General features: G+C 53.2%; 1 protein-coding gene and 1 long non-coding RNA gene across 4 annotated transcripts in view; one reads left to right on the top strand and one right to left on the bottom strand.

The window, feature by feature from the left end:
• LOC116435685 overlaps nt 1-5269 on the top strand; it is a 12413-nt gene extending 7144 nt beyond the window's left edge. The window contains exon 2 of the long non-coding RNA XR_004236820.1: nt 4841-5269. This is a non-coding gene — a long non-coding RNA (uncharacterized LOC116435685). The remainder of the gene's footprint in view (nt 1-4840) is intronic.
• Nucleotides 1-12274, bottom strand: part of HHATL (hedgehog acyltransferase like) — a 15503-nt gene extending 3229 nt beyond the window's left edge. The window contains exons 1-10 of one of the 3 annotated variants that reach the window (XM_032091641.1): nt 12027-12274; nt 10260-10410; nt 9562-9629; nt 9124-9237; nt 8769-8963; nt 7509-7718; nt 4122-4293; nt 2565-2709; nt 2195-2230; nt 1281-1482 (exon numbers count right to left, since the gene is read on the bottom strand). In XM_032091641.1, the coding sequence (XP_031947532.1) occupies nt 1281-1482; nt 2195-2230; nt 2565-2709; nt 4122-4293; nt 7509-7718; nt 8769-8963; nt 9124-9237; nt 9562-9629; nt 10260-10365 (1248 nt within the window). In that variant the 5' untranslated portion in view covers nt 10366-10410; nt 12027-12274. Of the gene's footprint in view, nt 1-1280; nt 1483-2194; nt 2231-2564; nt 2710-4121; nt 4294-7508; nt 7719-8768; nt 8964-9123; nt 9238-9561; nt 9630-10259; nt 10411-10554; nt 11130-12026 lie in introns of those variants that run through there. The other 2 variants (XM_032134537.1, XM_032091553.1) reach the window with 2 other exon arrangements.

Raw genomic sequence — 12274 nt, 5'->3', positions numbered from 1 at the left:
TCCTGGGTCTTGGTAAAAATATTTTCTTAGGAATTAAAAAAATTAAAAAAGCTCAAAACTAATGGCAGCAGCAGAGTGAAATTGTCACTGGCACATAATCTTCAGGATCAGCTGCTGTGAGTGGAGCAGGGAAGGAGTTTATAGCAGCCCTCAAAGAGCACGGTGAATCCCCAGGCCACTTGGTGCTGGGAATTGTGGTGCCGCAGGGAAGGAGATTTCACTGCCTGTGAGAGCCTTAATCTGATTAGGAGTCCAACAAGGAGAGCAAACAGGAGGATTGCTCTCCATGGTTTTTATTAAAAATAGATCTTTATTTACCCAGTTTAGGAGCTCCAGACTTTAGATTGGGAAAAAGAAATAAGGAACATAACTGTTTCCAGGATGGAGTTCCCTAAGTTTTGTTTCCAGCATGTCCCTGAGACACCTTGGTCCCGAACAGAGACAGGGCACTAAGCTTTGGAGTGTTTTAAAAATCATTTGTTCTAGCATCTAAACACTTGCTTTTAAAAGAAATCAGATCAAAACCACTGAGAATGCCAAGATGCTTTGTAGAACAAGAAGAACAAATTATTCCTGTAAGGAAATACATAAACACTTCCCCACAGGATCACAGAATACGGACATTCCCCATGGAATATTCCAATGGTTACCCCCATGTGCATAAACATATTTCCAAGGACAGACCTCATATTTTGTGTCCATCTTTGGCACTTTGATGCCTCATTGGAGATGCATTTCTGCTTCTCTTGGACCTCTTTTTTCCCCCTCTGGGATCTCCTCCCCAACCTAAATTTCCTGTGAAGCATCACAGGGGAAGGAGTGTGCCGTGGGTGGGTGACAAAGTACATAAAATGAAGGGACACAGAGCACCAGGACCGTGCTTCCCTTGCACAGTGCAGTAGCTGATCCCAAGGATTGTCCAGGGATGTCACCATCCCTGGAAATGTTCAAAAAAACATGTGGCTATGGCACTTAGGGATGCAGTTTAGTGGTGAACACGGTGGTGGTGCTGAGTTGACAGTTGGGCTTGATGGTCTTTTCCAGCCTTAATGATTCCATGACTTTAAATGCCACAGGAAAAGAGCTTCAGGCCTCCACGCAGGAGGCCAGGCCATGGAGCTTCATGGCATCCTCAGGGATTCTGCTCTTCAGCCTCAGCTGAAAATCTGACTCCTACAAACCAGTGTGAGCTCCCTCCAGTCACGGATATTTTCCAGCACCAGAGCTTGTCCCCAGCCCCCTTGTCCCCTCCCCATCCCCACTGCAGCCAAGCTCCTCACCTCCAGTCTGGCGAAGGGCCCCAGCTGGAAGAACTTCTGCACCCAGAGCTCGAAGTTGAGGCCGAAGCAGTTGAAGAGAGACCAGACGTAAACGACCTCGCAGGGCCCCAGCCACAGCGTGGTGATGGCGAAGGTGGAGATGCTGGCCACCAGCTCCTTCAGGATGTTGTCGTGGTTCTCTCCAATGTAGTCATACACGTATCTAAGGGCCAGGGAAGGTGGTTGGTGCTCCCTGTAGTCTGGGACACCCCTCTGGAGTCTCTTTTCCCAAGCTCCTCACGGGCAGGTCAGTCCAGGACACCCCAGTAAAACAGGGAGGATGTTCTGCTGACACATTCTTGCAATGAACTGATTTTTGCTGTGCCCCAACCGCTTGTGACTTGTGTTCCTACAAACCTATAAATGCTTGAGGACAAAATATCCACCTTTCCCCCTCTGGCAGGTAAAATTTGCTAGAACTTGGGGTCTCTGGAGCTGCAGGCTCTCTCAGACTTGCTGGTGCTCAGGGTCTTATCGCAGAGCAGCCACCTCCCTCAGTACAGGTTTGCTGGGGTGAACTCATGGATGAAGGGAGGTGAAAGGCTGAGGGAGATGAAGATGGAGCTACAGGACTCAGTTCCCCTTTCCTCCTAGAGAAATATAAACCTGGCTCTTCCTCCTCTGAGGGAATGCTAAACCCACCAGACTTACAGGGATTTTGGGACAGGACTCTTCTATTCCTAGTTTTGGAGGAGGGGACTGTTGCTCTTTGTGCAATAAGTTCAACGGGTTTGGGGTTAAACAGAGCAAATAGTGGCATTTATCCAGAAGACAGGACAGCCCAGCTTTGGGACGAACAGCATGTGATGCTTCACTGCTCTGGGATGGAAAGGAAGACCCTGAACCAGACCAGAGGTGGTGGATTGGACACTTACTTGCAGAGCCAGTCATTAATCCCTCTGTCAAAATGCCTAAAACAGGATAAGGACATGTTAAAACACACAATGATGACAAAAACCTGTTAAAACAGAGAAAACACCCAACACAAAGGCACAACTTGGACCTTGCTCACAGAAGCCCTCCATGCTCCTTCCTTGGACCACTGCCATTATAGATGAGGTTTAACTTTTCTCCTTATCTTTTGCTTCCTGCCTGGAAGCAAATACTTCCCTGGGCTATGGCCAGGTCTAGACTACAATTTCAGGTGGTCTCCAACTCACAGACCAGCTGCCCAGGACAGCCCAGGTATCCTCTCCTTCGTGCAGGTTCTCAAATGCTCTTCGTTCATGCTCGCGGGGTACTCACGTTTCGGCAAAGACGTAGAGCATGGTGATGCATTTTGGGGGCTGGGGTGGGTCCAGGTGGTCCAGTCTGGCGATGGTGTTGATGACCCCAAACATGACAGCAGCTTTCACCCAGTCATACACCAAATTGGAGTAGGCCAGGCCAGCTGGAGCAAAAATGGGAGTCAAATGGGGGAAAAGGAGCATGGAATGATGCATCAGGATTTCTGGGGATATCATGGCCCATGGGAGCATGGAGTCTATTGCAACAAATATAACATCAAGAAGACACTCACTGCTGTGTTGGACCAGCAAATCTTTTGAAACTAAGTTTTTTAAGAGGCTTGAACCAAAGCACAATCTCTTCTTGAGGTATTTGAGAGCAAACTGCTTATTGGTCTTGGTGAAGAAATTCTGTTTATACAGTCATTTATTCCATCATTGTTCCTTCCCTCTGAGGCTTGTTAAGCTGTGATGAAATTATCACAGTTCTCAGGTCTGACCTCTGAGGTTTTTTTGGCACCTCCATCAAAATTCCTCCCACCCCGGCTCCCTCTGGCCATGGATGTAACGTCGATGTTACAGAAGAGCCAGGGCCAGGACCTCTGATTTAAAGAGGTGTCTGACACTGGGGAACAAACCCTGCAGGAACAGCCACTAAAGACTTCAAATGTCTCTGCAAACAGGAGCTAAAATGCACCCATCTTGGTGGGATCCAGCTCCCAGACTAAGGGATGCTCCCACCGTGGGCCAGGCAGAGGTGGTCAGTCAGAAGAGCTCAGCTCCCTCTGGAGTAACCTGGGATCAGTCCATCCACGACTCTTGGGACACCCTAAAGCAATGTTAGTGACATTCCAGCTGCATTAGGATTTTATCCTGGTCTCCAGATGCCACTCTGGAGAGACATGAGGCTCCTCCAGCCCCTGCTTTTCCTCTGCTGTGTGGTGGTGTCTGAAATGCTGCCATCAGACATGGATTTGACCAGCTGGAATCCTCCATCCAGCTGCCAGCCAAAGGCCAGTGCTGCTACCATCACTTATCCTGGGAATTTGCCTTCTGGAAATCTCTGGTCCAGCCCTGCTTGGAGAACACCCAACTTTAAATAGAGATTTGTTGCTCTGGACATTGTTCATTTAAGTGTTGAATATGACTCTTTTGGGATCATCTGTAACCCATCTGGGCACCAACTCCAGTGTTTGACTGCTCTGTGGACACCATTCCTTACATGCACTCAGGCTTTGCCTTTCTGCACGTGGTTTGCTGTGCCCTGCTGATTTTTGGAGGTGCTGAGCTCCCTTCCAGTCCAAAGGCAACAAAAATGTCTTGGTGCTCAGCTTCCTAAACCCCAAACTAAACAGTTTACCCTGTGAAAAGGTCAGACCAACACCAGGTATCCTTTCCAGGGCTGCCCAACCCCAGCTCTGTGCGTGGCCAGGGGGAGGATGAGGGGTTTTTACTCAAACCTGTCCAACACAGACATTCCCAAAGCCTCTCAAGGGGGGTGGATGGAGATCTGGATCACTCACCACTGCTTTGGAGCTGAGTACAGGGGTGAACATGCCCGAGCACGGCCACTCACCCAAGGACCAGTCCGAGAGGCGGTTCACGAACTTCAGGTCGGAAGGGAGGGTGAGGATGTAGAAGAAGTGGAAGAAGATGTCCACAGCCACGATGGCCCCAGCATGGAGCAGGGCATTGACTCGGATGCTCTTCATCTCGTCGTCCTTGCGCCTCAGCTCTGGGGTGCTCACCTGCAGGGAGGGACAAACCAGGGTGGGGCTGAGGACAGGGACAGGATGGGCAGCATTCCTTCATCCAGAAGGATGGTCAAGTCCAAGTAGGAATGGATTCATCACTCGCCTTTAGAAATCACACCATGGTCTATTGGCCCAAATTTCCACTGGTTAAGGAAGACCCAAGGACTGGCTCAGGTGAGCACATCCACAAGGAGCAGGACATATGTCACCCAGAGCACCCCTCCCACACCCCCCGTGCTGAGGACAGCAGGGATGTCCCTCCTGGTCCCATCTCTGGGGTTTCCAGCAGAGCAGGCATGTGGTGAGACAGAGCAGTGACAGGTCTGGCTGTACTCAGGACTCCAGGTGTGGTGAAATCCACGCTGACCAGGGAGCTGCCAGGGTTTCATGCTCATTCTGCAGCAACATGCTCAGAAAAGGCTTCAGGACAGCCCCTTGCACAGGTCACTAAGAGGGAGCAAATGCTTGCACCCATCACATCTCCAGGATGGATTCCAGGGTTGGAATCCCAACCTGACAGCTCTGCTGTATTTTTGTCCAGGGTCGTCTGGGAGAAGGAGGAGGAGAACTGATGCTCTCTGAAGCTCCTGCTGCAGATCTGGCTGTCAGTGAGAGGGAGAATTGCTCGAGGGGCTGTCCCGAATCGGTGGGACCTGATTGATGGGGATTTCATCTCTGCTGTGTCTTGCATGAACAGGGGCTGGGGTTTGCCTCCAGGAGCTGTCACATCTCTGGTTGTTGTCATATAAACATCACCAGAGTGAGCTCTCAGGATTACACGGGGCAGAGCCGTGTCCTTGCTTCCCCACATCGCCGTAAAATTGCTGCTGTATTCAAAATCCTCTTATGTTTATTACTTCCCCTTTATTCCGTGAGAGAGGTGGGAGCTCTCCCTGCATAATCCACAGGCTGCTGCACCAGCCCTGTTGTCAAATCCAGATGATTCCTGAGAATTAAAGCCTCTGCCAGATTTTTGTTTGTGTCTGTTAAGTACCAGGTGCTTTAAGGATACAAAGAGGTCGCTGGACCCTGAGCTGAGGGAGGACAGGGTCTGCCATGGAGCTGTGTGGGAGGACACAGAACCCTCCTTCCATGGAATCACAGAATGGCTGAGGTTGGAAAAATCCATTCAGATCATTGAGTCCAACCATTAACCCAGCACTGCCAAGCCCATCACTAAAACACATCCCCAAGTGCCACATCCACACATCTTTGAAATACCTTCAGGGATGGTGATCCCACCATCCCTGGGGCAGCCTGTTCCAATGCTTGACAACCATTTCCTTGTAGAAAATATTCCTAATATCCGATCCAAGCCTCCCCTGGTGCAACTTGAGGTTGTTTCCTCTCATCCTCGTGTCTGTGTGTGGTGCCAGCACTTGGCCACCACCCCCTTGGGATCAGGGCTGTGTCCCCCACATTCCCAACCCTATAGAAGGGAATTTGTTCCCTTGATCTCATTAAGAAAGATGCTTTTCCACCCAAATTTGGCTGGCCAAGCCCTGGTACAGGTGAGTTCCCATCTCACATAGGGATGCAAGAGCTCCACCAGGATGTAAGACCAGTAGGATCCAAAGGGACAGATCAGATCTCTAACTGGGCCATACATCCCACCCTGGGGAAGGGCTCTATCTGCCTCCTGCCCTAATTGCTCTTGGGCAATTAAGAATTCACCTCTGCAGCCAGCCGCAGCTCCAGCAGTGCAGGGGGGATGTAGCCAGGAGATGGCAGTGGTGGCCAGGCCAAGCCAGGACCCCAGGCCAGGGCAGGGGAAAGGGTTTGGAGACTTAATCCTTGTGCCTTTGGGGTGAGCGTTTGAAGCAGCAGAGAGGGGAATTGCTTGTTAAGTGGCTTCAGACATCCTGATTGGGGGCTGTGCAAAGGAGCAGGAAATAAAACTCCCCCTGGATCCAGCTCTGCAGGAGCAGTGGGAGTTCAGGTGTTGGAGGCATGGGGAGTTTAACATCCTCATTTATAAGGACCTGGCTGCATCCTTGAAGGGGTCGCCAGAGCTGACCTTATGATCTTCGGGGTCAAATGCTCTAAAAATCCTTTTTAATATGTCCAGTAAGATCCAAGGGCACTTGTTCCTTTTAAGAGGCACCATGAGGTTGTTAATTCCACAGGTGATGAGCAGGCAAGGAGCAGGGCTTGGATCGTGGCTCGTGCTGGTCCCATGCCTTTCTTAGGCAAACAGAACCAGCCCCACACATGAGAGAAGGTGCTGGGCTGGTGAGTCTTTGATCTCCTCCTCACCATGAGGCTCTGGCTGCTCTCCCCCAGCCTGGGCTGGTTTTTCCTCTGAACTCACAAATGTTTTTCCAAAACATTCTTGTACCCCGGCATCAATTTGGGTCCAAAAACTCGATGTAGCTGTTCTTCTGCAGAAGGACCCAGGGACATGGTAGGAATCCTCCACAGCATCAGTGCTGACCAAACACCTCCCTTTTCCAGCATCACCAGTTTGATTTGGTGGCCAAGGCTGATCCTTGGTGTAGAAGGAGGTTGAGGTGGGAAGAGTGAGGGGGGACACAGCACTGCAGGTTTCCTGGATCTTGGACTGTGGAGCAGCTCTAGAGGTCAGTCCCAGCCCAGGCTTCTGCTGGTGTTTTCCAGAGCTGTTTGGAGCCTGCTCATCTAAAAGCTCCCTTAGTTGTATGGAACAGGCAAAGACTTGGAGCATCAGGGTATTTCATGGAGCCCCTGATTGCTGGAACTCAGCTTCCACCCAATCTTATTTATTTCCTGGGAAATAACTTGGTTTAAAGACACACAGGCCACTCCTGGAAACTCCTGCTCCCTGGGTGAAGTAGCTGGATGCAAATGGAGACTGTCCTTGCTCTCACAGCCTGCAGAGGTCCCACAGGTGGGCACCATACGTGTGGCCCTCACCATGAAGGTCCTGGGGTGACAACATGAGGAAACTGAGGCACTGAGCAGTGCAGATGTCCAGTGGGCAAGGACATCACAGCAAGATCCTCCATTGTCAGTGAAAAGGGCCAAAAAAACCCAAAAAGAAGGTTAAAAATCCATCAGTTGATGCCCTTCCCCACAAAAATGCACAGTCACAGACTACAGGTGACCACAAAAAGTTCTACAACCATTTGCACCTTCATTGTGGCAAAAGATGGATTTTTTGAAGACATTAAACCAAAAAAAACCAAAACTGGGGAGAAGTCCTGCTCCAGCCTGGCCTCAGGATCACTCACCTGGGCATGGAACTGGTCAAACGTCATGACAGGCCCAAAGAAGAAGAATGGGAGGTAGAAGTTGTACTTGAGGAGGTTGAAGATGGAGTAGATGCCCTCTTCCTTCTTGGAGCTCTCGAGGGCAAAGCTCATGCAGCGCATGATGGTGAAGGTGCATCCTCCATAGAAAAGGACATCTTGGAGGTCAAAAGCTCCCGTTACAAACCCGCTCTGGACAAGAAACAGAGAGTTACCACCAGGAGTGTGGTGTCACTTCTGTGCTCCTTCGCTTTTGGGGACACCACTCCTGGGGCAGCAGAAATGGTTTGAGTTGGAAGGAACCTTAAAGTCCATCCCATGGGCAGGGACACCTCCCACTAGCCCAAGGTGATCCAAACCCCATCCAATCTGGCCTTGGACACTTCCAGGGATCCAGGGGCAGCCTCAGCTGCTCTGGGCACCCTGTGCCAGAGCCTCCCCACCCTCACAGGGAGGAATTTTTTCCTAACATCTCATCTAACCCTGACCTCCGTCAGTTTAGTTTTCAGTTCAAGAAAAACCTCTAATTATGCTCTGACACCAATTGTCTCTGAAGTTAATGAGCTGAAAAGAGGAAACTGGGGCTCGATTTCCCAGCTGGCTCCTGCAGCTCAGAGCAGTCAGGAAGTGGCAGATCCTCTTGGCCGTGTCACCAAGCAGCTGTTGGTCACACAGGCTTTGGTCTGGGGTGGCAATGTCACCCTGTCACAGGTGTCCCCAGGGAGTAAAGCAGAGCCAGCACGTGGTTGATGGAGAGAGAAGGGACACATCTATGGTGGCAGGGAAAGGCAGCATTGTCCTGCTGAGAGACTGAATATTTTAATAAGGTCCTTCCCGGGCTTTTCTCCACCCAGCAGTGAGAGAAAATCTTAACTAGGCTGTGACCTAAAAGATGGGCATTGCTGAATCCATCCCAGCTGCGTGTTACTACAGGGGAAACTGAGCCACAGGGCAGCCACAGGCTGACAAGTTGTTGCCTGGGCAGCAAGAAGGACCCAGATGCCCTTTGTACTGGAACAGCATGAAGCCACCAAAACATGGCATAATCGCTGTGGGATTTATTCCCGAACTCGGCACCTCAACAGTCCCCTCCCTCTCACACACTGTGGGAGCTCTGATGCAGCCAGGAGAAATGACCAGGGTCTAGGGCTGCCCCTGGAGCCCTCCCTGGGGATAAACCCAAGGAGATGGACGCCAGATGGCCTGGAAAAGAGGCGGACACATAGCCAGGACAGCACCCACCTGCCACGAGCCGAACGGCTCCACCTTGAAGGAGGCAAGGCAGCAGAGCCCGGCCACGTAGCAGAGCCACTTCTGCTTGGCCAGCGCCACCGAGTAGAGGACCAGGCAGTGGGACAGGATGATCATCAGGTAGACTGGCCCCATGCTGCCCAGCACGGCCAGGACCCCGTAGATCATGTACATCACAGCCCGGTGCTGGGGAGAGAGCGGCCGTGGTCAGCAGGGTGAAAGCCCTAACCCTGCTCCCCCTAGCCCAGAACATCCCCCCATCCCAGAGCATCCCCCAAAACCTCTTCCACAGGTGCCAGGCCACCCCTGGTGCTCTCAAATCCATGCCACCACATCCCTGGCTCACCTGTGGCACAGTCATGGAGCAGACCTTGCCGAAGAGGACGTGTCCCGAGAGGGCGAAGATGATGACATTCCTGAACGAGGTGAACCACATCACCCACTCGAAATCGGCCACGTCCTGCAGGAGCAGCACCAGGCACTTTAAACTGCCCCCAGCCCCACAACTTTTAAAGCCTTTTCTGCCCATTTTCCACCCAAGGACTCCCGAGCACTTTAGCTGGGACATAAAACCCCGGAGGGGCGTGCAGAGGTCGCTCATCCCGGCATACACAAAGCGGAGCATCCACAGCCCTGCAGGACTGGTGTTTCCCCCACTAATTTAGGGAGAAAAATACGAGTTACATGGACTTTGCAAAAGTGTGTCAGCAGCAGAAATCCAGCTCTCTGTCTCCACTGACCAGGCTGTCTGTAGCTAGAAAAGCCTGAGCCCTTCCTCACTCACCATCTTTCTGCCGAAGTAGTGCCAGCCTGGCTTTATGCCATCCCGAAAGGCCTTTCTGTTCATGCTGTCTGCAAAAGAACCAGAGTTACAAGGAGAGAAACAGCTCTGGGAAACGGGATCTCTGTTCAAGCCAGGCAGGGAACCTTCATCATTGTGATAATGAGCTAGCAGGGCTCAAATGCCCCATCCCAAAAGTGCCTGATTGCCATGGACAACCAAAATAGTCAGTGGCCACAGGTTTCTGCAGGAATTTTCAGCAAAGCCTTTTTCTCACTACACATCCCCCGGCTGATCACATGAAATTTTCAGGTTTGTGGGCTTCCAAACGAAAACCAAGCAAACACTCCCCAAAAGGTCAAAAACAAATAAAAAAACCCCCAAACAAAAAAAATCCCAAACCAAAACAAACACAAAACCCCCAAGAAAAAAACAAACACAAAAGGGAATTAGCCCTGTGTAGGCAGGGTGCTGGTTGCCTGTTTTGGCACTGCCTGGAGACCTGTGGCATCCCACAGCCTCTTGCCCTGAGCAGTTGGAAGTAGGGACAAGAAAGCAACAAGGCAAAAATCCCTTTAAAAAGGATTTCCAAGCTGTTCTCTGCAACAATCAAAGCCAGAGATCTGCTGCTGATATCAACAGCTGTAAAAGCAGGCACCTTACACCCATCCTCCCTCCCGGGGATGTGATGGGAGCGTTACCTCTGGATGCCTCGAAGATCCCGCTGCCGCTGTAGACCACAGCACAGGTCACCACGAGAGCATAAAACCCCAGCTCGTAGCTGGGGAGCATCGCTTTAACCCCCATGGTGGGAGGTCACAGCCCCGGCCGGCACGAGGGAGGGATCCAGACCTGGGAAAGGGAGAGGGAGGAAAACCAGGAGTGAGAGCTCACCTGCCCTCATACTCCTCAAACACCCTGAATTCCTGCTGCTCCTCCCCAGCTCTGCTTTGTGGGCTTCCCTGGAGGCTGAAGGGAAGGAGAAGAGGGTCACACCTGGGGCTGAGCCCCGGGGCACAACTCAGGTGCGAAGAGGTTCCCGCAAACCCCACCCGGGAGCCAGGATTTGGGGCAGCTCAGCCAGGTGCTCCTGATGAGGGGTTCTTCCCATCTATCGCCATGTTCAGAGCTGCTCCAGGATGCCAGCTGTCCGGGATGGGGTTCCTCCGGTGTGTCTCTGGTGTCCCCACCTCTAATTCCTAGTGGGATCCAGGATAGAGCACGGGGACACCACCGGCGGAGGGGACGCGATGGGTTTCCCCACCTCCTCTGCCCTGGGCTGCCCCACCTTCTGCTGGGCATTTGCCCAACCTCCGGCTCTTGGGGGGCTCCCAAAGCCCCGTGGTCCCTAATTTGTCCCTGCCGGGAGCCTTTAGGACCCCGCAGACACGGCCGAGCCCCCCGGCGGCATCCGCAGCGCTCGGGGGATGGCGACACCCAGCCCTGCAATTAGCCCTGGGCTAATTACTCCTGCCGAGGCTAATTAACCTCGGCGAGACGTGCCTTACAGCTTCGCAGCCTCCTCACTGCCTGTCCGGCAGCTGCCAGAACACGGCTCAGGGCTGGAGCAGGCGGGATGAGGGATGCGGGATGCGGGGGGACAGGGACAGGGACAGGGACAGGGACACCCTCCCCCGGCGCTGCCACCCCCCACCCGCCACCATCCCTGAGAGCGCTGAAGGGATTAAGGCGTAAAAGGAGCCTCGGTCACCCTCAGCTTTGGCATCGGCGTCGCAAAGCTTCTGCGGTTCTTCAAATAATTCCATAGAACAATTAAAATCATATTAAAATTATTGGTTTAATTTCAAACGTTTATTTTTTGTTTGGTCGCCGAGGTTTTTAAGCGGGGCAAGGGAGTCCTTAGCAGCGATGCGGGGTGACCCCATCTCCCCCCGGCGTGGACCAAACGCGTTTGCCGGGGGGAATTTTGGGCTCATCCCGGGGAGAATTTCGGGGGTCGCCCCGCGGTCACTCCCGGTGCGGGGCCGCTGCGGACGGGCGCTGCCACCGCGCTGCGGTGCCCCTGCGGCGGGAGGGCACGCACGGAGCTGCCTTTAAAAAGCTTTTCTTCCTAATTCCCACGCTTTTCAAAGCTTCCTTTTATTATTTTTTTTTTTTTTTGTCGGGGAGCGGGCGAGGCCACCCCGCAAAGGAGCCGGCGGGGACCGACCCCGCGGGGGCGAGGCGGCTGGCGGGGACTCCTCGGACAATTTTAACTCCTGATCGCTCCCGGGCTGCCGAGTGAGGCTCGGGGGGTGTCCCGGCACAGCCCCCCGCAGCTCCGAGCGGCCGCTGGACAGCAGCATCCTCATCATCCTCACCATCCTCATCGCCCCGCTCCCCTCCCCGGACCCCGGCCGGGCAGTGGGGGCAGGCAGAGGTGACAGAAAGCGCTGGAGGTGCGGGAGCAGCGTGTCACCACCCGCAGCGTGGCCCCCCCAAGCCCCGCATCGCTCCCCGCTACTGACCTTGAGCCCCGGGGCCGCGGGGGGAGGCGGGCGAGGGTCGGGGATCCAGCGTCTGGCACCGCGACGGGGGGGCAGGAGGGGGAAAAGGGACAGGGGGACACTACAGAGGGTTTGGGGGGCCGCTGACTTGCCCTACAGCATCTCTCAGCCCGGTTTGGGGCGGGGGGAGCGGGTGTATTTTTGGGCTGCCGTCCCCCACCTTGCCCCTGGAGGAAGTTTGGCTGGGAGTGGAGCGGAGCAGGCGGGAG

Source organism: Corvus moneduloides, chromosome 1, assembly GCF_009650955.1.
Source record: "Corvus moneduloides isolate bCorMon1 chromosome 1, bCorMon1.pri, whole genome shotgun sequence".
In the NCBI taxonomy this organism is placed as follows: domain Eukaryota; kingdom Metazoa; phylum Chordata; class Aves; order Passeriformes; family Corvidae; genus Corvus; species Corvus moneduloides.
This window is presented reverse-complemented; position numbering and strand designations above follow the sequence as displayed.